The sequence below is a fragment of the Pongo pygmaeus genome, chromosome 15 (assembly GCF_028885625.2).
Source record: "Pongo pygmaeus isolate AG05252 chromosome 15, NHGRI_mPonPyg2-v2.0_pri, whole genome shotgun sequence".
In the NCBI taxonomy this organism is placed as follows: domain Eukaryota; kingdom Metazoa; phylum Chordata; class Mammalia; order Primates; family Hominidae; genus Pongo; species Pongo pygmaeus.
This window is the reverse complement of record NC_072388.2, coordinates 33,968,992-33,992,892: the sequence shown is the minus strand read 5'-3', so window position 1 is coordinate 33,992,892 and position 23,901 is coordinate 33,968,992. Positions and strand designations below refer to the sequence as shown.

The window sequence follows — 23,901 nt, the reverse complement described above, 5'->3', positions numbered from 1 at the left end:
GGTAATGCCTAGGTTTTCTTCTAGGGTTTTTATGGTTTTAGGTCTAACGTTTAAGTCTTTAATCCATCTTGAATTAATTTTTGTGTAAGGTGTAAGGAAGGGATCCAGTTTCAGCTTTCTACATATGGCTAGCCAGTTTTCCCAGCACCATTTATTAAATAGGGAATCCTTTCCCCATTGCTTATTTTTCTCAGGTTTGTCAAAGATCAGATAGTTGTAGATAATGCGGCGTTATTTCTGAGGGCTCTGTTCTGTTCCATTGATCTATATGTCTGTTTTGGTACCAGTACCATGCTGTTTTGGTTACTGTAGCCTTGTAGTATAGTTTGAAGTCAGGTAGTGTGATGCCTCCAGCTTTGTTCTTTTGGCTTAGGATTGACTTGGCGATGTGGGCTCTTTTTTGGTTCCATATGAACTTTAAAGTAGTTTTTTCCAATTCTGTGAAGAAGGTCATTGGTAGCTTGATGGGGATGGCATTGAATCTATAAATTACCTTGGGCAGTATGGCCATTTTCACGATATTAATTCTTCCTACCCGTGAGCATGGAATGTTCTTCCATTTGTTTGTATCCTCTTTTATTTCATTGAGCAGTGGTTTGTAGTTCTCCTTGAAGAGGTCCTTCACGTCCCTTGTAAGTTGGATTCCTAAGTATTTTATTCTCTTAGTAGCAGTTGTGAAAGGGAGTTCACTCATGATTTGGCTCTCTGTTTGTCTGTTATTGGTGTATAAGAATGCTTGTGACTTTTGTACATTGATTTTGTATCCTGAGACTTTGCTGAAGTTGCTTATCATCTTAAGGAGATTTTGGGCTGAGACAATGGGGTTTTCTAGATATACAATCATGTCGTCTGCAAACAGGGACAATTTGACTTCCTCTTTTCCTAATTGAATACCCTTTATTTCCTTCTCCTGCCTAATTGCCTTGTCCAGAACTTCCAACACTATGCTGAATAGGAGTGGTGAGAGAGGGCATCCCTGTCTTGTGCCAGTTTTCAAAGGGAATGCTTCCAGTTTTTGCCCATTCAGTATGATATTGGCTGTGGGTTTGTCATAGGTAGCTCTTATTATTTTGAGATACGTCCCATCAATACCTAATTTATTGAGAGTTTTTAGCATGAAGGGTTGTTGAATTTTGTCAAAGGCCTTTTCTGCATCTATTGAGATAATCATGTGGTTTTTGTCTTTGGTTCTGTTTATATGCTGGATTACATTTATTGATTTGCATATATTGAACCGGCCTTGCATCCCAGGGATGAAGCCCACTTGATCATGGTGGATAAGCTTTTTGATGTGCTGCTGGATTCTGTTTGCCAGTATTTTATTGAGGATTTTTGCATCAATGTTCATCAAGGATATTGGTCTAAAATTCTCTTTTTTGGTTGTGTCTCTGCCAGGCTTTGGTATCAGGATGATGCTGGCCTCATAAAATGAGTTAGGGAGGATTCCCTCTTTTTCTATTGATTGGAATAGTTTCAGAAGGAATGGTACCAGTTCCTCCTTGTACCTCTGGTAGAATTCGGCTGTGAATCCATCTGGTCCTGGACTCTTTGGTTGGTAAGCTATTGACTATTGCCACAATTTCGGCTCCTGTTATTGGTCTATTCAGAGATTCAACTTCTTCCTGGTTTAGTCTTGGGAGGGTGTATGTGTTGAGGAATTTATCCATTTCTTCTAGATTTTGTAGTTTATTTGTGTAGAGGTGTTTGTAGTATTCTCTGATGGTAGTTTGTATTTCTATGGGATCGGTGGTGATATCCCCTTTATCATTTTTTATTGCGTCTATTTGATTCTTCTCTCTTTTTTTCTTTATTAGTCTTGCTAGCGGTCTATCAATTTTGTTGATCCTTTCAAAAAACCAGCTCTTGGATTCATTAATTTTTTGAAGGGTTTTTTTGGTCTCTATTTCCTTCAGTTCTGCTCTGATTTTAGTTATTTCTTGCCTTCTGCTAGCTTTTGAATGTGTTTGTTCTTGCTTTTCTAGTTCTTTTAATTGTGATGTTAGGGTGTCAATTTTGGATCTTTCCTGCTTTCTCTTGTGGGCATTTAGTGCTATAAATTTCCGTCTACACACTGCTTTGAATGTGTCCCAGAGATTCTGGTATGTTGTGTCTTTGTTCTCGTTGATTTCAAAGAACATCTTTATTTCTGCCTTCATTTCGTTATGTACCCAGTAGTCATTCAGGAGCAGGTTGTTCAGTTTCCATGTAGTTGAGTGGTTTTGAGTGAGTTTCTTAATCCTGAGTTCTAGTTTGATTGCACTGTGGTCTGAGAGACGGTTTGTTTTAATTTCTGATCTTTTATATTTGCTGAGGAGAGCTTTACTTCCAACTATGTGGTCAATTTTGGAATAGGTGTGATGATGTGGTGCTGAAAAAAATGTATATTCTGTTGATTTGAGTGGAGAGTTCTGTAGATGTCTATTAGGTCTGCTTGGAGCAGAGCTGAGTTCAATTCCTAGGTATCCTTGTTAACCTTCTGTCTCGTTGATCTGTCTAGTGTTGACAGTGGGGTGTTAAAGTCTCCCATTATTCTTGTGTGGGAGTCTAAGTCTCTTTGTAGGTCACTCAGGACTTGCTTTATGAATCTGGGTGCTCCTGTATTGGGTGCATATATATTTAGGATAGTTAGCTCTTCTTATTGAATTGACCCCTTTACCATTATATAATGGCCTTCTTTGTCTCTTTTGATCTTTGTTGGTTTAAAGTCTATTTTATCAGAGACTAGGATTGCAACCCCTGTCTTTTTTTGTTTTCCATTTGCTTGGTAGATCTTCCTCCATCCTTTTATTTTGAGCCTATGTGTGTCTCTGCACGTGAGATGGGTTTCCTGAATACAGCACACTGATGGGTCTTGACTCTTTATCCAATTTGCCAGTCTGTGTCTTTTAATTGGAGCATTTAGTCCATTTACATTTAAAGTTAATATTGTTATGTGTGAATTTGATCCTGTCATTATGATGTTAGCTGGTTATTTTGCTCTTTAGTTGATGCAGTTTCTTCCTAATCTCAATGGTCTTTACATTTTGGCATGATTTTGCAGCGGCTGGTACCAGTTGTGCCTTTCCATGTTTAGTGGTTCCTTCAGGGGCTTTTTTAGGGCAAGCCTGGTGGTGACAAAATCTCTCAGCATTTGCTTGTCTGTAAAGTATTTTCTTTCTCCTTCACTTATGAAGCTTAGTTTGGCGGGATATGAAATTCTGGGTTGAAAATTCTTTTCTTTAAGAATGTTGAATATTGGCCCCCACTCTCTTCTGGCTTGTAGAGTTTCTGCCAAGAGATCCACTGTTAGTCTGATGGGCTTCCCTTTGTGGGTAACCCGACCTTTCTCTCTGGCTGCCCTTAACATTTTTTCCTTCATTTCAACTTTGGTGAATCTGACAATTATGTGTCTTGGAGTTGCTCTTCTCGAGGAGTATCTTTGTGGTGTTCTCTGTATTTCCTGAATCTGAATGTTGGCCTGCCTTGCTAGATTGGGGAAGTTCTGCTGGATAATATCCTGCAGAGTGTTTTCCAACTTGGTTCCATTCTCCCTGTCACTTTCAGGTACACCAATCAGACGCAGATTTGGTCTTTTCACATAGTCCCACGTTTCTTGGAGGCTTTGTTCGTTTCTTTTTATTCTTTTTTCTTTAAACTTCCCTTCTCGCTTCATTTCATCTTCCATCACTGATACCCTTTCTTCCAGTTGATCGCATCGGCTCCTGAGGCTTCTGCATTCTTCACGTAGTTCTCGAGCCTTGGCTTTCAGTTCCATCAGCTCCTTTAAGCACTTCTCTGTATTGGTTATTGTAGTTACACAATCATCTAAATGTTTTTCAAAGTTTTCAACTTCTTTGCCTTTGGTTTGAATTTCCTCCTGTAGCTCGGAGTAGTTTGATCGTCTGAAGCCTTCTTCTCTCAACTCGTCAAAGTCTTTCTCCGTCCAGCTTTGTTCCATTGCTGGTGAGGAACTGCGTTCCTTTGGAGGAGGAGAGGCGCTCTGCTTTTTAGAGTTTCCAGTTTTTCTGCTCTGTTTTTTCCCCATCTTTGTGGTTTTATCTACTTTTGGTCTTTGATGATGGTGATGTACAGATGGTTTTTTGGTGTGGATGTCCTTTCTGTTTGTTAGTTTTCCTTCTAACAGACAGGACCCTCAGCTGCAGGTCTGTTGGAGTTTGCTAGAGGTCCACTTCTTGACCCTGTTTGCCTGCGTATCAGCAGGGGTGTCTGCAGAACCGCGGATTTTCGTGATCCGCGAATGCTGCTGTCTGATCGTTCCTCTGGAAGTTTTGTCTCAGAGGAGTACCCGGCCGTGTGAGGTGTCAGTCTGCCCCTACTTGGGGGTACCTCCCAGTTAGGCTGCTCGGGGGTCGGGGGTCAGGGGTCAGGGACCCACTTGAGGAGGCTGTCTGCCCGTTCTCAGATCTCCAGCTGCGTGCTGGGAGAACCACTGCTCTCCTCAAAGCTGTCAGACAGGGACATTTAAGTCTGCAGAGGTTACTGCTGTCTTTTTGTTTGTCTGTGCCCTGCCCCCAGAGGTGGAGCCTACAGAGGCAGGCAGCCCTCCTTGAGCTGTGGTGGGCTCCACCCAGTTCCAGCTGCTTTGTTTACCTAAGCGAGCCTGGGCAATGGTGGGCGCCCCTCCCCCAGCCTCGCTGCCACCTTGCAGTTTGATCTCAGACTGATGTGCTAGCAATCAGCGAGACTCCGTGGGCGTAGGACCCTCTGAGCCAGGTGCGGGTTATAATCTCTTGGTGCGCCGTTTCCTAAGCCCGTCGGAAAAGCGCAGTATTCGGGTGGGAGTGGCCCGATTTTCCAGGTGCCTTCTGTCACCCCTTTCCTTGACCAGGAAAGGGAACTCCCTGACCCCTTGCGCTTCCCAAGCGAGGCAATGCCTCACCCTGCTTCGGCTGGCGCACGGTGCGCTGCATCCACTGTCCTGCGCCCACTGTCTGGCACTCCCTGGTGAAATGAATCTGGTACCTCAGATGGAAATGCAGAAATCACCCATCTTCTGCGTTGCTCATGCTGGGAGCTGTAGACCGGAGCTGTTCCTATTCGGCCATCTTGGCTCCTCCCCTATGCCTGGTAATGTTTTTAACTTTTTGTAGAAACAGGGTCTCACCATGTTGCCCAGGCTGGTCTTGAATTCCTGGGCTCAAGTAATCCTCTCTGCCTTGGCCTTGTAAGGTGCTGGGATTACAGTCATGAGCACCTGAGCTATCATTTTTTAATGTACACTTTTTTTTTTTTGAGACAAAGTCTGTCTCTTTCACTCGGATTGGAGTGCAGTAATGCGATCTTGGCTCACTGCAATCTCTGCCTCCCAGGTTCAAGTGATTCTTTTGCCTCAGCCTCCCGAGTAGCTGGAGCTACAGGCCCGTGCCACCATGCCAGGCTAATTTTTGTATTTTTGGTAGAGACGAGGTTTCAACATTTTGGCCAGGCTGGTCTCGAACTCCTGACCTTAGGTGATCTGCCCATCTCAGCCTCCCGAAGTCCTAGGATTACAGGCGTGAGCCACCACGCCCAGCCTTACATTTTAAATACATTTGCATTATTTTTTTCCCCCTTCTTTCCTCCTTTCCCTGCTTCCGGGCCTCTGGTAACCACCCATCTATTCTTTTATCTTCATGAAATCCACTTTAGCTCCCACATATGAAAGAGAACATGTGGCATTTGTCTTTCTGTGCTTGGCTTATTTCAGTTAACATGATGTTCTCCAGTTCTACCCATGTTGCTGCAGATGACAGGATTTTGTTCTTTTTCATGGCTAATGTTTCATTGTATATAAGTACCACATTTTCTTTATCCATTCATTTGTTGATGGGCACGTAGGTTGAGTCCATGTCTTGGCTGTTGTGAATAGTGTGTGGTAAACACAGGAGTGCAAGTATCTTTTTGATATCTTGATTTCCTTTCTTTTGTATATATACCCAATTGTGGAATTGCTGGATCATATGGAAGTTCTATTTTTGATTTTTCGAGGAACCTCCTTACTGTTCTCCATAGCAGCTATACTAATTTACATTCCCACCACAGTGTATGAAGGTCCCCTTAGAAAGGTACTTTAGATCTTTGCTACCCAAAGTGTGATCTGCACACCAGAAACATTTGGCATGATCTGGGTGCTTATTAGTAATGCAGAATCTCAGACCCCATCCCGGACCTATTTACTGAATCAGAATCTGCATTTTAACTAGATCACAAGTAAGTGGCAAAGTCATTAAAGATTGAGAAGCACTGCTTTAGACTACATTTTGGAAAGGCCTTGAATGCCAGGAATCAGATTATAGTGCTATATTAGATAAACAGTTAAGTTTTGTTGTTGTTGTTGTTGTTGTTGTTTGAGATGGAGTCTCGCTCTGTCGCTAGACTGGAGTGCAGTGGCACGATCTCGGCTCACTGTAACTTCACCTCCCAGGTTCAAGCGATTCTCCTGCCTCAGCCTCCCGAGTAGCTGGGACTACAGGCGCGCCACCATGCCCAGTTAATTTTTGTATTTTTACTGGAGTTGGGGTTTCACCATGTTGGCCAGGATGGTCTTGATCTATTGATCTCGTGATCCGCCTGCCTCACCCTCCCAAAGTGCTGGAATTACCGGCATGAGCCACCACGACTGGCCACAGTTAAGTTCTTTTTAAGTGGTTAGAGAGATGATTAAATCCATCCTTTGGGAACATTAAGTAAGTATTAATCTGGGAGTAAATTAATGGAAGACAAACTAGAGATGGTAAACAAGTCACAGGGTTATAGTATAATCAGAGTACGTAGACTATAAATCTCTTGGATACTAGCAAAAGTTGATAGAATTCAGAAGGTGCCAATATATAAACCAATGTCATTTTTTATTAATTTACTGTGAAAACTATTACTGTTCAATGGGGTATTCCAGATGACTAGTCAGCACATTTCCTGCAGCTTTTTTCAAGATTCTGTAAGAGAATTAAGCCCTAATGTCATAAGGCATCTATTTTATGTAACTAATCCATTTGAAATGACTAATTAATTTCTCTTTTATGTATTTAATACTATGCATTATGTAACATCCTTGAGAAAGTGTAGAATATACTCATTTTTTGCATTCTCTGGTTCATATGAGGGAATACCTGTTGAGAAAGGCTGCATAGGAAACCAAATCATTGCAAGAATCAAGCCTAACATATCTCCACAATAAGGTTAAAACAAGTCATTTCCTCTGATGATGTTGGAAATACCCAGTCCAGGCTGGGCGCGGTGGCTCACGCCTGTAATCTCAACACTTTGGGAGACTGACACAGGCAGATCACTTGAGGTCAGGAGTTTGAGACCAGCCTGGCCAACATGGTGAAACTCCATCTCTACTACAAATACAAAAGTTAACTATGAAGTTGGGATAGAGATCCCATGTACTTGAGGCATTAAGGGGCTTGAACAGTAGATGGTGCAAAATAAATGTGACTATACAGTTGCCAGTGGAACCTACCACAGATATTAATCCTTAAAAAAAAAAAGATAATTGTGTCCAGTTAGGAGCAGACATGCCAGATGACCCTTGTTATTTATAAGTCTTTAAAATTTTGTCTGGTAGTGGTGGCACGCACCTGTAAGCCCAGCTACTCAGGAGTCTGAGATGGGAGAGATGGGAAGATCGTTTGAACCTGGGAGGTGGAGGTTGCAGTGAGCTGAGATCGTGCCACTGTACTCCAGCCTGCACGACAGAGTGAAACTCCTTTTCAAGAAAAAAAAAAAAAAAAAAAGAGGAAACACCTAGTCCAATTCTTGCTCTTTGTATTCTTATTTTAGATTTCATTCATATTATCTCCCTTCTGTTAATGCCATCTGCCCCCCACCTCCTTAAGCAGATAATAGAATAATTGATTTGGTTTTGCCTTTCTTAATTATGATCACATTCCAGGTCTGCCCCCATTATGTCCACATACCTGAATATTCCCAGTTACCTAATATACCTATACAGAAAAACTCTCAGCTAATCTCTTTCATTAAATACTGATTTTTAAGATCAGTTTCATTTTTATACGACGATTTTTATTTTAAATTGGAACGGTAGATGTGTGTTCACTCTGCCCTTTTATATTGCTGCCTTGTATCTTTAAATCCACATTGTTTTTAAATCTGGAAATGAGTTGTTTTGTTGAAAATTATATAATAGAGTATTACACCATTGCCTCTATTACAGTATTTATTCAGATGTGGAAATCCTCTTGGAGATTGGTTCTTAATTTATGTGAATAGAAGTATTATATTTCTAATAGATTTGTGCTTAGCATTTTTGTTAGGTATTATTAAACATATAAATCAATTTGCAGATGTTTTAGTAAATAAAACCATATATTAGTAGGAAGATGTTGATGTTTGGTGGGCATGTAAGAAGGCAGAAGAGAAAAAAGAAATGTTCAGTGTTGATACTTCAGAAATGGCTAAATACAGCTAAGGAAAAAAGATGAAAAGTTACCTTCATCGGCAGTCCAGACAAATTCTAATGTTGCTTCTAGTAAGTGGTATAGGCAATGCTTTTCTTATGTGCATAATATCATAAAAGCCATCTAGATTGGTTCCTCTTTCATATAGTTAATGCTTTTTCTTCTTTATTCATCCTTGGTAATAAATATGATCTAGTGAAATTAAGTCATCAGCTTATTAGAACAATATGTCACAATGTGTGAGTTACCTTTAAAATTATTTATATTTTTACTTATTATTAGGGTGAATTGATGCTTGTAGATAAAGTATATTTGTTTTTACAGTCTTATTAACTGTGGCTGATTTGAGGAAAGCTCTGCTGCTTGTTTATTGCATTTATTAACAATAATAGCAGTTTATGTGGAAAGTGTAAATGGAAACTTAAATCTTTTTGTGTTTTCCCTTTCCTTTTTAAATTTTTTTTTATGTATCACTTCCCTGTCTAATGTAGTTGGATAACAAAGCAACTTTTCTGATAATTTCATAACACCAGTATATTTTTAAACTTTTTAAAAATGTAATACATAGGCACCAAGAGTAGAAGCACAAGTTCTTCTGGGATCTTTGGTTTGCTTTCCCAACTTATATTGTGAACTGCCTTCTCTTCATCCCAACATTCCTGATGTTGCTGTGTCTCAGTTTACAGATGTTAAGGTAAGAAATGAGGTGCTAATTTTTAGCACTTAAATGATTTTATAAAGTATATGCAATAAAATTTGTATTCTTTCTTTTCTTTTTGAAATCCACACAATTATTAAAGAACATTAGCCATATCCTCCAGACACAAAGGCTTGAATGTTCATTTGGAGCATATTCTTTTTTGTGTTTAAAACTGCTTTAGAACCTTTTTCGTGTTATTGAACCTACTCACATGTCTACCTGTTAGGATTCATTCACTCACTGAACATTTATTGAAATACCCCATGAGCCAGATACTATGCTACTAATGTAAAGCTTCTGAGATTGAGATGGTAAAGTAAACCTGCATATTAGACTCTCTCCTTCTCCCAGTTTCTCAGCGTGATGAGTCAAACATAGTAATGGAAAACTCTGTACTGCTCTAGGAAACTATGGAGTTGGGATGGAGATCCCATGTACCTGAGGCATTAAGGGGCTTGAACAGTAGGTGGTGCAAAATAAATGTGACTATACAGTTGCCAGTGGAACCTACCACAGATATTAATCCTTAAAAAAAAAGATAATTGTGTCCAGTTAGGAGCAGACATGCCAGATGACCCTTGTTGTTTATAAGTCTTTAAAATGTTTTCTGGTAGAAAAGCAGTCAGTGCTCTGAGCCCAGCAAGGTGCCTGTTGATAAATTATTCCATCAATAAGTTAAGACCTGTCTCTTACTGAGACCTGTCCTTACTTAACTGAATGCCTATGTATTATAAATTCCCAGCCGGGCGCAGTGGCTCACACCTGTAATCCCAGCACTTTGGGAGGCCGAGACGGGCGGATCACGAGGTCAGGAGATTGAGACCATCCTGGCTAACACGGTGAAACCCCATCTCTACTAAAAATACAAAAAAAATTAGCTGGGCATGGTGGCGGGCGTGTGTAGTCCCAGCTACTCGGGAGGCTGAGGCAGGAGAATGGCGTGAACCCGGGAGGTGGAGCTTGCAGTGAGCTGAGATTGCGCCACTGCACTCCAGCCTGGGTGACAGAGCAAGACTCCGTCTCAAAAAAAAAATTCCCAAGGGTTTACCAGTCCTGAGAAGTTGTGCTTGTCACAGTAATTGCCAGATGGTCTTTGTATGTGACCTGAATTTGTCCCTAGAATTAGAAGTGTTGAGAGAGAGGAGACATAGCTCCTCAGGGGCTAAGCAGATGTGGTTTTTTTTGTTTTTTTTTTTTTAAACTTGCTTTTTCTCAAGTTTTAAAAAGTCCAGTTTATGTTAGGAATGTTGCATACACTTTCTATAGCATCCATATATCTCTTTGTTACGTTTATCATACTTGTAATTACGTGTTCAATGTCTGACTTCTACTTTAGACAGATATATACCACAAGGTCTTTTTGCTATATCACCGTACCCTAACATACTATTTGATGCCTGGTATATGCTCAGAAATCAATTTTTAGGCCTGGTATGGTGGCTCATGCCTTTAATCCTAGCCAAGGTGGGAGGATTGCTTGAGTCCAGGAGTTCAAGACCAGCCTGGGAAACATAGGGAGACCTTGTCTCTACAAAAAATAAAAAATTAGCTGGGCATGGTTGCACACACCTGTGGTCCCAGCTATTGGGAGGCTGAGGTGGGAAGATCACTTGAGCCATGATTGTGCCACCGCACTCCAGCCTGCATGACAGAGCAAGACCTTGTCCCACCCCCTCCCCCCAAAAAAGGAAATCATTTGTTAAACAAATGAACTTGACATATGTAAAATCAATGCAAATTTCCAGTGACACACAAAAAACTATATAAATTGACCTTTGCCCTTCAAAGATGTAATAGCTATGGCTTTTTTTGTTTTGTTTTGTTTTTTACTGTTCTGAAGGTACATCAGCACATCAGCAGCTATGGTTTCTTTTATTCAGGAGATTTTGAAGGCCAAGGATGAGTTGTAGTTTTAATTTATTAATGCAGTTTTGAGTGAGTTAGGGGTTAGCTTCGCCTACTATATACTATCCGCATCTGCATTTCAAAGTGGCCTTGTTCTCTGTTGGCCCTTGTGTAGGCAGTAATGGCTGAAGTGATTAAAAACAACAACAAATCTCCCAAGTAAGATAAAAACAAAATTTTTTGTATGAAAAACAAATCTCCAAAATTAGGGCCAATTCTAATAATAATGAGGAAAGTAAAAAGTAATCACTGTTCTTAGTCAGAAAATGAAGATTTAAAGGGGAAGTTACACGCCATGGTTATCATATTCAATTTTTACATTTTCACCAAAACCAGATTCCATATACTCTAAACTACAGCCACATGGAACTTACCATGGTGTTTCTTGGTTCTATGCTTTGGAAAAACTATTTTCTCCTACTAAAGTGTCATGAATGTATAATTCTGCTCTCCTCTTCTTGCCTCTCTTTATCACCCCAAACACATAGAATCATAATTCCTGACTTTGTCTTTCAAAACCCTGTTTATCTGAGACCCCTGTGTGAAGTCTTTTATGACTTCTCAGATGAGCTGTTTGCTCACACAGAACTTTGTACATATCACCTTGTTTGATTTTTTTGTTTTTACAGTTCACTCATTTAATAATGTTTAGTATAGTCACAGAATTGTGCAATCATCATCACAGTCAATATTAGAACATTTTCGTCATCACCAAAGAAATGCTCGTATACATCTCCCTACCCCAAACTCTTGGTAACTCAGATTTATGTTCTGTCTTTATGGATTTGCCTGCATATTTTATATTACATGATCTTGTATTTTAATTGTTTGTCTACAAATCTGTCTCTCTCCCTGGACTGTGAACTTCTTAAGGATAAGTACAGTGTCTTAGCTAACTTCTTGTCTCCAGCCCTTAAGACAAACTATATTACATAGAAAGCTCAAGTTCCTATCAATTGGACTAGATGCTGAGTTTACAAAGTTGAAGGTTGATCCTCTTAAGGAACTTAAATTGTATATGACGTACATTGTATATGACTTAAGGAACTTAACGTTGTATATGACTGACAAATGCTTATTGAATGAATGTATGAATGATTTTTTAAACCAATGAACAAAATTCTTAATCATCAAATCTAATGGCATTCTTGTACTCCTGAGCCACTATAATATTTGACCCTGTTGATGTTTCTGTCCTTTTCTGAATGTCTCTTTATCTTTTATTGCACAAATCTATCTTGATTTACTTCTTGCCTAAGTATTCTGACTTCTTAATAGACTAATTTTCTTTTCTCTGTTTGCTAAACATACATCCACTTCAATATTTTAACCTTGTATTTGTTCTTCATTTTCTTCCCTTTGAATATTTTATTCATTTACATAATTTTAACTAATATTTTAACTTGTCTCAAAATTCATTGTCATATTTTACAAATTATTAAGGATGAATATTTCTCCCTTAGCTTTATTGAGGTAAAATTGACAAAAATTTCACATATTTAAGGTGTACAGTTTGATGTCTTGATACACAATACAGTGTGGTAAAGATCAAGCCAAATAACATATCCATCACCTCACATGGTTACCTTTTTTTGGTGAGGGGGAGTAAGAGAAACCAAGATCTACTGTCTTAGCAGGTTTCAAGTGTACAGTACCGGTACCTGTAGTCACTGTTAATTGTAGTCACCATGCTGTACATTAAGTCTCCAGAATTTAGTCATCCTGCCTATTTGAAACTTTGTACCCTTTAATTGTTTTCCTGTTTCACCCACTCCCTAGCCCCTGCTAACTACCGTTCTACTCTCTGCTTCCAAGACTTCAACTTTTTATATTCCACATGTAGGTGAGAACATGCAGTATTTGTCTTTCTGTGCCTCGCATATTTCACATAGCATCATGCCCTCCAGGTTGATTCATATTGTCACAAATGACAAGATTTCCTTCTTTTTAAAGGCTGAGTGGTATTCTATTGTATGTGTATTCATGTACGTGTGTGGGTGCGTCACATTTTCTTTATCCATTAGTCCTTCAAGGGACACTTAGGTTTTTTCCATGTCTTGGCTATTGTAAATAATTCTGCAATGAACATAGGAGTGCACTTATCTCTTTGACATGCCAATTTCATTTCCTTTGGATATATATACCCGGAAGTAGGATTGCTTTGGATTGTATGGACATTTTAATAATTCTGTAATCTATGGACCCAGATATGTTTCTATTTATTTCTGTCTTTTTCTGTTTCTTTCATCAGTGTTTTATAGTTTTCCACGTACAGGTCTTTTACCTCTTTTGTTATACGTATTCCTAAGTATTTTGATGTTTTCGATGCTGTTGTTAAATCGGATTATTTTCTTAATTTCTTTTTCAGATAGTTCACTGTTAGTGTATAGAAACACAACTGATTTTTGTATGTTTTGTTTCCTGCTACTCTACTGACTTTATTAGTTCTAACAGTTTTTTGGTGGAGTCTGTAGGGTTTTTTATATATTAGATTATGTCATCTGTAGACAGAGACAGTTGTAAAAGAAAAGAATGGATGCCTTTTCTTTTTTCTGCCTAATTGCTCTGGCTAGGACTTCCAATACTATGTTGGATAGAAGTGGCAAAAGTGGGCATCTTTATCTTGTTCCTAATCTTAAAGTAAAACCTTTCAGCTTTTCGCTGTTGATTATGATGTTATCTGTGGACTTGTTATGTTTCGGTACAACCTCATTTGCTGAGTTACAACCTCATTTGTTGAGTTTTTATCATGAAAGGATGTCGTATTTTTCATGCAAAAAAATTTTATATTTTATTAGGAAGGGACATTCATACCTTTGAGCTATGTATTCTACTTAAGTGCTTTTTCTTCACCTATTAAGATTTTTATCCTTTGTTCTGTTAATATGATGTATTAGTTTTATTGCTTTGTATATGTTGAACCATCCTTGCATCACAGTGATAAATCCTACTTAATTATGGTGTGTGACCTTTTTAATGTGCTGATGAATTTGGTTTGTTAGTATTTTATTGAGGATTTTTGCATCTATATTCATCAAGGATATTGGCCTATAATTAATTTTTTTTTTCTGGTAATGCCTTTGTCTGACTTTGATGTCAGGGTAGTGCTGGCCTCTTAAAATGAGTTTTGAAGTATTCACTCATCTTCAATATTTTGGAAATGTTTGAGAAAGATTCTTCTCAAATTCTTTATTTGAAATATTTTGTAGAATTCACTGGTGAAGCCATCTGGTTCTGACTTTTAATGATATTTCTCAAAATCTTAAAAATCTTCATACCTATGAGCTATTAATTCTACTTTAATTATCTGCCTTTATCACTCTTTTAATCAGGAAGAAATGTTATTTTTTGAACATATGCTTTTGGCTATAAATTTCAGAAACTTTTATTTATTTAGCTACTTTTATAAATAATATTGGTCTCTATTGAAAGTACGTACATGAGAACAAAGACTGCTTTAATAACCACTTAATAAATATTTGTAGAATGAATGAGTGAAATCTCAGTCATTGCCGTTAACTATTTCCCCCTTATTTTAGGAACTTATAATCAAAACTGTATTAAGCTCGGCAAGAGATGAGCCCTCTGGTCCTGCACGGTAGGTCGGATATTCTTAGACTGAGTATAACTATTCTGTGTTTGGAATTTTAGAAGTGACTGAATTTTTATAGCAGCCCAGATTGTTTTAGATACATAAAAGCCATTCTGAATTACAATTTTAAGTTACTTGAATGATTAAGTATTCTTACTTTTTTTGATGATTTAAATACTAACCTTTCTTCATAAACAGAATCCTAGTCACCTTTTTCAGTAACTTCACTCTTTATCTCTAAAATGATTTGTTTTAATTTTATTTTATTTAAGTACATTTTGTTTATTGTTCAGTTATATTTTTCAGTGTCTTTTATGCAGTACCTTGAAATGCAGTAGCAAGTACCCAATGAATTTTTGTTAAATTGAATTAAAATAAAATATTTTATTATAGAAAGTAATATATCTAAGAAAATAGTATATTTTAATATTTGTAAATATTTGATCAAGATTTTTAAAAATAGAATATGTCATAGTTTTAGATTTTTTTCTAAATGTCTTCAGAAATAAAAGCTGACATTTTCTCTGTTTTACAAAACCTTTCCAAAAAAAGATTGAGATTTTAATTAGCAGGTTGCTAGCAGCACACCATGTTTCTTCTCTTCCCCAAAATAACATTAAATCATATTTTATATTCTTGATGCTAATTCTAATAGTACGTCATTTGCTACAATATTAGTCTGTGCTACTACTCCTCAGATCTACATCTCTGCAAAGCTCCTGTTTTCCAATCATCTACACATTTTTTGACCCAAAGTTCAAAAGTTACAGATCATGGCTTTGACTATTTGGATTCTTATTCTAATTTAAATCTTTTTCCAGCAAATAAAAATAATGTACAGTGAACCATTTGTTTAAATTAAGACATAGCTCCAGTTTTTAAAAATTTAATTGTGTATTTTTCTCACTTAATAGCCAAGTTAACTAAAAACAAATATCTTTGAGAAAATTGTTCTTTTACGCTAATCCCAATTAAGTTTACAAGGATTTTCGTATAATATTGTTTCATTTAATTCTCATCACAATTTTGACAGTTTAATAGAATTACCCTCTTCTTCCAGTTTTGCCAGCCAGATACTGATGCTTAGAAAGTTAACAGTAAGTCTCTGATAATGCATAGCTGGTGGGACGGGGGATGTAGGCAAGCTAGCTAATATTTTTAAAGCCGTTTGTATGTGCTTGCTAGGCACTGTTCTAAGTGCCTTATATTTATTATCTCATTGAATTTTGTGATACCTCTATGAGACAGGTATAATTTTCATCCACCTTTTAATAGAAAAGAAAACTAGAACCCAGGGAATTTCAATAATCTGCCCTGTCATCTAGATATGACAGGACCCTGGCAGTTTGTCTTCAGAGGCTTATTAGATGCACAATTAATAAGTGGCAATACCAAGTTTGACCTTAGTGCTTAAGACTGTAGATCTTTTGCTTTTTTTTACCAAAAAAAAAATATATATATGTTGCTTCTCAAGTGGAAAAACGTGGAAGCCTAAAACATAGCTGCCTAGAGGTAGATCTGGAAATCATTAACACAACAGCTTGTGTTATGGAGAATGTGGAAAAACCCTAGAAGTTGAATATAAGCATTGTCTCAACTTGTTTTTCTGTACCTTTTTAGTATATGTTTTTTTAGAAACATACTCCCAGGCCAGGCGTGGTGGCTCATGCCTGGAATCCCAGCACTTTGGGAGGCCGAGGAGAGCGGATCACCTGAGGTCAGGAGTTCGAGACCAGCCTGGCCAACATGGTGAAACCCCATCTCTACTAAAAATACAAAAAATTAGCCAGGTGTGGTAGCGTGCCCCTGTAGTCCCAGCTACTCAGCAGGCTGAGGCAGGAGAATTGCTTGAACCGGGGAGATGGAGGTTGCAGTGAGCCGAGATCACACCACTGCACTGCAGCCTGGGCAAGACAGAGTGAGACTCTGTCTCAAAAAAAAAAAAAAGAAAAAGAAAAAGAAAAAAGAAACTTAATACCCCCAGTCTGCACAGGAGCAGAGAGTTGAGCTATATGCTGGGAATAATCTAGATTATTTTGACATCTTGTGGAGGGGCGTGTAGGAAACTCTACATGCAAGAAAAAAATATATATATCCTTTCTTACCTCCTCTTGCTGCAATAAAAATTGTTCAACATTTGTATTCTCAGTCTCTGCCTTTAGTTAGCTGCATCCACGGAGAGCTTTGCTTCACTTGAGGGTTTATTGTTGCCTTAGGATTATAGATGTTTCCATAGCTAAACCCAAAGCTTGGTTATTTAGTGCTACAAATATTACCTAGGATTTATGAGTGAACAACAATAGGGAAAAAATAAAGTAGTAGACTTCATCTAGAAGACTTTCAGGTAATTTTCATAGTAAACAGTTTGGTAGCCTTAACACTCTAGACTGAAAGAAGAGACTTAAGACCTTCTGATCTTCTGTGTTAAGGAAGAAAAATCTGCATTGAATTTTTCTGAAGTTTAGCATTCCGCTGAAATTAAGAATATCAGTATTGGGACATGGCATATATGACAGGATACTAGAAGAAGGTGACTGTTTTGATACTTAGAACCATTATACATTTTATCAGAAGCTTAAACTTGAACACACTAATAGAATCTTTACTGATTCTAATCATAAAATAACTCTCTTCAAGCTGACACCCAGCTGAAATTATATTGCTACAGAAATGAAGCTTTGCAATACATTGGGGAACAGGATAAAAATTCTACAAGTTCTGTTTCTGTTGGATTTTAAAATAAGTTACATAAATTTTATGTTCTCAATTTGTTTTAAAATAATTTGCAGCTAGGTGTGTTAAATTTAAAAGATACAAAAATATTTAACATATTCCATCAGCTTCATGTTTTTACTTAAGTTCATTTTGCTGTTGTCAGTCAATAAAATTACACTTTGCATTTTGAAAGCAGGTTACACTTTGTTTAGGAAGCTTGATAGCAATATCAGTCTAACAGACTAACATGGATTTTTAAAAAACATGTTGTGTGGTATCCCAGCCTGTAGTCTTCTTAGTAAATTATAATAGAAAATTAGGCTCAGAAGTTTTGGGATTCTGCTTTCTTCATACTTTCTCTTCTTTGGTTACCAGTTAATGTATAGAGTAACAAATTCATTAATTCATTTAAAATAGTGCATGTTCATTCTGTGTCAGTTGATTGTGGGTCATGTTTGTGGTGGTGGTTTTATTTTATGTAACCGTTGTTGTTTGCCTTTTTTGCAGATGTGTAGCACTTTGTAGTTTAGGTATTTGGATTTGTGAAGAACTAGTCCATGAGTCTCATCATCCTCAAATTAAGGAAGCTCTGAATGTGATTTGTGTTTCCTTAAAGGTAAAGAAAACTGTTTAGTGAAATATATATTAAGATATGAGAGAATGCATATTTTTTCTCCAAATATTAATGATATCTTGTGTAACATTTAGTAAATGTTTTCATTACTTTATTATTCTATTATTTTCTTGATCCTGACTCATTCCTTAAAAATTGTTCTGTTTCTTGAATTTAGGGTATCTTTATGGTGACCCATTTTTATCTCAACTTTTTATGTATTTAGCTTTGTCCCTAAACTATATATGGTAGACGTCTAAAAAAGGAAACCCACCATTGAAAACATATATAGGGTTTTTCTGGGGTTTTTTAACTAGTATTTTTGTAACTTACTGCTCTTTGATCTTTATTACCACTCCCTGAATTCTTGAGCTGTTCGGTTTTTTTGCTTTATCTTTTCAAATTATGTGCCTTCTTTGTAGACAGACAAGATTTTTTCAGTAGTAATAATGTAATTATTTGGAGAGTCTGAATGAGTAAATGAGTACTTTTTGTTTATGAAAGGATGCATGATATTATTGTTGTTTCAAGACTTGTAAAACCCACAGCACCTGTATAAGACTCTAAACATACAAAGTAGCTAATAAATATTTTTAAATAATAGTTACATGACAGATATTTCCAAGTATTTACTATGAGGCACATTGCTAGACAGTGAGGGATAACAGTAGGAAAAAATTGTAAATACTAGCTTCAAGATATTAATAATAGCTGAAAAAGATTAAAATGAGAATAATAAAACATAAAAACCTGAGAGTACTAAATGGGTATATAATATAAACTGAGTGTATAATATAAACTGCTGATTCAGTTCGGAAGAAACAGAAATCATTTTGACTTAGTTATCAGAGAAGACTGGAAAAGAGGAGACACATTGGGGTTTGAAGTGTGGGTGAAATGTGGACGTAGAGAAGCATAAAAAGTTTGTCTTTATGCCATTGGTGAGTCCTCTGAGTTTTAAGCATAATGTCAGGACCATAACAGTGCTATAGAAGATTAATTTGGAAGTGTGGTGAATAGTTGATTGGAACGGGGCAGAGACTGATAAAAAGAATAGTGGTTTAGAGGCCATTGCATAATTCCACATAAGAGAAAATGCAACAAAACTTTAATGAGGACAGTCAAACATTACAAAGGAAAATTAAAGTTGTATGTGTCTTTGCAATGTGTTGTGATTTTTTTTTATTTTGCAGCTAGAGATTTATCTTAATCACTTATAAATGTAGGATTTATAATCCTACAAATGTATGAAATGTAAAAATTTTCAGCAGATAATACATTGATGAAAAGTTCATCAAGAAAATTTTTAAAACAATTTTTTTTATTATTGCAGTTTACTAATAAAACAGTAGCCCACGTAGCTTGTAACATGCTTCACATGCTGGTTCATTATGTACCTAGACTTCAGATTTACCAGCCTGATTCTCCCTTGAAAATTATTCAAGTAAGTAATTTCTCGTTTATTTATTATGACCTTGTTAAAATTTTTTTAGATTTGGATACTTTGAATTGTAAAATTATTTAATAGTTTTAAAATTTTTTTGCATAGCTAAATAATGGCTACCCATCATGCTTTTTTGTGGTATCAAAGTTCATGATAGTTCCCTTGTCTTTTATGTTAGAAGATTGTATTCCTAGTTTTGGACAAAGTAAAAGCACTAGAAACAATTTATAGGCCAAGCCTGGCGGCTTATGCCTGTAATCCAGGCACTTTGGGAGACTAAGTTGGAAGGATCGATTGAGGCCAGGACTTTGAGACCAGCCTAGGTAACATAGCAAGACCCTGGCTCAACAAACAGTTAAACAAAAAACAATTTATTAGTTGTAGTGAAAATTAAATGCTATGTGTAAACCTATGTCATCGTCTTTATAAACATATATGTTGCTTCATTCCTTCTTAAATAGGGAAAACATACCATCATTCCAGTTACCACAATCAGGTCATTATTTTTTTTCTTTTCTCTTTAGCCAGTCATTTGTGAATTTTTGTTCATTCTAATTCAGCGTCTCCTGTGCTTCCTGCAACACCTGACGTATTTCAGTCCTTCGTTATTTCTTTCTTGAGATATTGCTGTTGCCTTCTGCTGGTTTGTGTGGTCTTGCTCTTAAAGTCATCATTCACATTTACATGGCTCTTACCATATCACGTACCGCCCCCCCCCCCCCAAAAAAAAAGAAAATCTCTGATTTTCCTTTGGCTATAAAATAAAGCCCAAATTCTTTAGCTGTGAATTCAGGGACTTTACAGGAGAACACAACTGGTTTTTTAAGAATCATGTACAGATTCCTTTGAAATGCCATGTTGTTCAGGCAACTGAGTCTGCTTGTCATCACTTAAACATACCCCTGGCTTTCTTCCTCCTAGCTGAAATGCTTTGCTTCTCTTCTCTAGTGCCCTCATCTTTCAGTGATTGGCTTAAATACCATCTCCTCAAAAAATAAAAATCCCTTTCTGCTCTCCCTAACCAGAATTTATCATTCTTATCTTCCTATCTTTATAACATTTTTAGGACAGATGAGAACTAATATTTATTAAACACCTACCATCTACCAGTCACCTTTTCATATGATATCTCATTTAATTCTTAGAAGTTTTTTGAGATAGATTATTCCCTTCCCTGTCCCCAATCTCCACTCCTTATTTAAGATGAGAGAACTGAGGATTTAATAACTACATAAGAATCATAAGCCAAGAGAACAGGACTCAGACCCAGGTCTGTAAGATTCCGAAGTTCATGCTTTTCCCACTCAGTCATCTTACCAGACTCTGTTACAGCACTAAATGTAGTAAGTATCGCACTAGTGAGTAAAGCCTTTTTCTGTATAAAGTATATTTAGAGGAATTTTTCTACTTACTACATTGAGGCAATAATTTCTAAAAACGTAATAGCATATAATACAGCTAAAATAAAAATACAATAAATATATACCTATACATTTTTAACATGCACATAAAAAAATTAAATGAGACTAAATGATTTCCAGGGTAAATGATAACACTGTATATGAAGATTTTGCCTTTTTTTAAATAATGTCTTTTTCGTTTACTTTGTATTCTGTACTTTATATTTATGCAAATAATATTTAGTGTATAATATATGTTAATTTAAAAAGCCACATTTGGCTGGGCACGGTGGCTCATGCCTGTAATCCCAGCACTTTGGGAGGCTGAAGTGGGCGGATCACCTGAGGTTAGGAGTTCGAGACCAGCCTGGCCAACATAGTGAAACCCCGTCTCTACTAAAAATACAAAAATTAGCTGGGCGTGGTGGCCCACACCTGTAATCCCAGCTACTCAGGAGGCTGAGGCAAGAGAATCACTTGAACCCAGAGCTGAGATCGCTCCACTGCACTCCAGCCTGGGTGGCTAAGTGAGACTCCATCTCAAAAAAAAAATAAATAAAAAGTCACATTTTTTTAAAAAGCCTTATATGTGTGTGTGTATATATATATAAACAAAAGGCCTGGAAAGGCAATAGAGTAGATTTATTCAGGTGATAGGATTACAGTGGTTTTTTGTTGTTTTGAGACAGGGTCTCTGTCGCCCAAGCTCCCAAAGTGGGTGTGAGCCACCGTGCCCAGCCTATGATGGTTTTTATTAGTCTTTTTCTTATCTGTATCTTTTAATTTTTCTATAATAAACATATATTTTCTGTGTGTTTGTACATATTGATTTACCCCCTTGAATTGGAAAGAAATCCATTTATGGCTGACAGAATATGTATAATTTTGGTTCCGTACATGAGGATTATAAATAATTGATAGTTAACTGTACTTGAAAAGCTTGCCTATTAAACATTACTTTGAAATAACAGTGTTAATGTGTTTAGAATAAATTTGCAGTGGTAGGTTTTGTATCACTTCAGCATTTAACAATCAAGTTTTAGGATGTACCATTAATTTGACATATATAGAGCTCCTTTTAAAAAAAATTTTTTTGCTTACAGATCCTAATAGCTACTATCACCCATCTTTTACCAAGTACAGAGGCTTCATCTTATGAAATGGACAAGAGGGTAATATAAATTTTGTTTGATGATTAATATGTGGTTATTTAGTAAAATATTTGTATTTCAAAACTTTAAAGGTATGTATATTTACATGGTAAAAATTTATCCTTGTTCAGAATCAACTATAGTATGAAATGTCTTTCTGTTATTTAAGTATAACTAAATTATATTTTGGTTCACATTTCATTGCCATTTGATAAAATCTTTGAGTCTCAAGATTGTAAGGAACCTTAGAGGACATTCTGTCCATCTCTATTTCACTACATTCTGCCAAATTGTGTTCTTATCTATGCCTGAAGATTATTAATTCTGAGGAATTAATCACCTCTAAAGGCAGCCACTTGTTTTTGTATAGATAGAAAGTAAAGATAAAATATATAGAGATATGTCATTTAAAAGAAGACATCTCCTCTGTCTGCAAAAACATTCTACTAGGTGACATTTACCTCAGTAAATTCATTATAAGGGTTCTTTAATTTTTTCAGATATTGTATTTACCAGTTCTAGAGTTTCTTTTTGTTTTGTTTTTAAGTTTCCATATCTTACCTGAAATTCTGCATTTCTTCATCAATTATATACATCTTCTCTTATAGATACTTTAACATATTTATAATAATTAAAATAGAGTCCTTGACTACTAAATGCAGTATCTGGGTCATCACTAACTCCGTTTCTATTGAGTTTTTTTCCTCTTGACTATGAGTTTCATTTTCCTGTTATTATGTCTATTTTTTAATTATATGCCTGACATTATACATAAATGTTGTAGAGACTCTAGGTTGGTGCTGCTCACTATGGTAGCTGCTAACTGTGTATTGCTTTCAGTTTACACTAAATTTAAAGTTCACATGAAAAATGTAATTCCTCGTTTGCAAATATCAAGTGCTCAATAGCCATATGGGCAAATATAGACCATTTTCATCATTGCACAAAGTTCTGTTAGACAAGGCTGCTCTAGATTCTATTAGTTTCCTCTGAGAATTATTCTCATCTCTTCCCTTGTCACATCTCAATCTTGAGTTCTATTCTCTATTCTCCAGGTCTCCCCTTAACCATATTGTTTTGAAATCTCAACTATGTTTTATTTACTGCTTATGTTCTTATTAATTTACAGAAATCTGAAGCTATAGTTATGTTTCTGGACCTATTCCCAGTTATTTTCTTGTGTGGCATACATGAGGCTTTCATACTTTTTTCTTTTCCTACTGTCTGCCATTATCATTTCTTACTGATTTCATGTGTTTACCTCAAAACTTTTTATTCTTTCCCTTCATATTCAGTTTAAACACCATTTGAACAGATTGTTTAGCTCTTGATAAATACTTTATCATCATCATCTTCATCTTTAAAAGAGACATATACTCCATTTTTTTTTTTTTTTAATTTTTAAAATTTTTTTGAGGCGGAGTCATCTCACTCTGTCACCCAAGCTGGAGTACTGTGGTGCAGTCTCAGCTCACTGCAACCTCTGCCTCCCAGGTTCAAGCGGTTCTCGTGCCTCAGCCATTGAAGTAACTGGGATTACAGGTGTACACCACCATGCCTGGCTAATTTTGTATTTTTAGTAGAGATGTGTCAGGGGCGGGGGGGTTCTCAACATCTTGGCCAGGCTGGTCTCAAACTCCTGGCCCCAAGTGATCCACCTGCCTCGGCCTCCCAAAGTGCTGGGATTACAGATGTGAGCTACCTCATCCGGCCTCCATTTTTAGCCAAGAGTCCTTCGCTTTAGTGTCACAGGCTATGGTCTAGAATTCCAAATCCAGTTTATGAATCATTTCTGGATAACTACTTGTTCATCTTTTTCTATATCATCTTTGTCTTCCAGAAGTCTAGCTATTAATATGAAAAAGCTATACTTCTAAGTTTTTGTTTTCTTGCCCACTAAATTTATTAAACATTTATTTATCATAAAATATGAGTGTGGCATTCTGCTAGGCACTAAACAGAGGTAAACATGATACTCC

The 23,901-nt window shown here is 36.7% G+C and overlaps 1 protein-coding gene across 6 annotated transcripts in view; it reads left to right on the top strand.

Moving 5' to 3' along the window:
- Window positions 1–23,901, top strand: part of RALGAPA1 (Ral GTPase activating protein catalytic subunit alpha 1) — a 277,595-nt gene that overhangs the window by 142,632 nt on the left and 111,062 nt on the right. For 4 of the 6 annotated variants that reach the window (XM_054447718.2, XM_054447717.2, XM_054447720.2 and 1 more), the window contains 5 exons: window positions 8,971–9,096; window positions 14,547–14,605; window positions 17,822–17,930; window positions 19,261–19,371; window positions 21,875–21,943. In XM_054447718.2, the coding sequence (XP_054303693.1) occupies window positions 8,971–9,096; window positions 14,547–14,605; window positions 17,822–17,930; window positions 19,261–19,371; window positions 21,875–21,943 (474 nt within the window). The remainder of the gene's footprint in view (window positions 1–8,970; window positions 9,097–14,546; window positions 14,606–17,821; window positions 17,931–19,260; window positions 19,372–21,874; window positions 21,944–23,901) is intronic. The other 2 variants (XM_063651535.1, XM_063651534.1) reach the window with 1 other exon arrangement.